General features: G+C 42.2%; 1 protein-coding gene across 1 annotated transcript in view; it reads right to left on the bottom strand.

The window, feature by feature from the left end:
* The window catches only part of LOC101855957 (heparan-alpha-glucosaminide N-acetyltransferase), a gene marked incomplete in the record, with an annotated part of 31880 nt that overhangs the window by 9766 nt on the left and 20872 nt on the right, over positions 1-1242 (bottom strand). Inside the window, 1 exon segment of the mRNA XM_013083987.2 lies at positions 820-942. Coding sequence (XP_012939441.1) covers positions 820-942 — 123 coding nt within the window.

Raw genomic sequence — 1242 nt, 5'->3', positions numbered from 1 at the left:
ACAAGCGTTTAAAAAACACATTTTAAAAATACTAAACAAATTCCAAAAATCCAGAAAAAAAAATAAAAGTTAAAAAGAAAAATGAATGCAGTTTCAGAAAAATATAACTTTATGTATGCGCAAACTGTTGGAAATGTTCTAACTTTAAGTTCAATCGGGGTGTCTCACCCATCACTCTCACTCTCAGCCTCGAGGTCGGACCCTAGATCTGAATTCTAGATTTTCTACATCTGATCAATCTGAATCACCCTAAACTCTTGCAACAACGTTTTCATCAAAATCAGAGTCATCTGATTTGTCATATGCTTGTTTTTGATCAAATCCATCGTTATTTCCTTTTTCGAACTCAATTGGGTCGCTTTTCAACAAGTCGAGACACCTTCGAAGTGTTGGTAAAGCAATCGCACTTCGATCGGCTGTAATACTAAAACTACTGTCCCGAAAAATTTTGTTTCGGTATCAACCGAAAGAGGAAACTTTTTGCAATAGCTATGCAAATCAAAATCTCGGCCCCAGAGTCTTGTCAAGGCGAGACTTCGTTTCTAAAGACGCTAGGCCGGCGCGAGCGGTTCTGTGCGAGTTAGGGTGGAGCGCGTATGGAAATTCTCGGGCGATCCTGGGCGAGTTAGGCTGCAATGTGTTAAGAAACGTTCTCCTTTGCAGATGCACTGGTTTTCATCAAACATTGACAGATGACCTATAATTATGAACACACGACACTGGGGAACTGAGGTGCTCACAACAGAAACTCCGGTGTTGGTTGGGACATGGGTGCCAATAACTCCGTAAATTTGGGTCTGAGAGCATGGACGGACTCACCGTGCTCGTTGGGTGCCTATAAATGTGGGCGGGGCCAAAAATCTTGCGGTCCAGGTACCCGGCAGCCCCGCCTGTACAGTTGAAGAACCTCCCACCATTCTCCAGACCTCCAGGACCCAGATACCCGCTGAAAAGAAATGGAAAGTTTCAACGCATTGCCTGAGACAAATCTCTGCGGATTACCGTTGCTTATTTCTGAATGAGTAAACGCTCATCAACCCTTGTCAACAACATGGTCATCTTGTGAATAGACTAGCTTTTGTGGTAGATAAATGCAGGGCTGGAACATGCTGATGTTGTGAATAAACTACCTCTTGTAGTTTAATAAGAGTTTTACAGCACTTGGTTGCATTCACAACAGTTCACAGCATGGCTTGATTTTACTTTACAGTAAAATAGTTAAACACGTCATGGTAAAAATTT

Source organism: Aplysia californica, unplaced genomic scaffold (assembly GCF_000002075.1).
Source record: "Aplysia californica isolate F4 #8 unplaced genomic scaffold, AplCal3.0 scaffold00266, whole genome shotgun sequence".
Lineage (NCBI taxonomy): Eukaryota > Metazoa > Mollusca > Gastropoda > Aplysiida > Aplysiidae > Aplysia > Aplysia californica.
The sequence above is the reverse complement of the archived record's forward strand: the minus strand, read 5'-3'. Positions and strand labels throughout refer to the sequence as shown.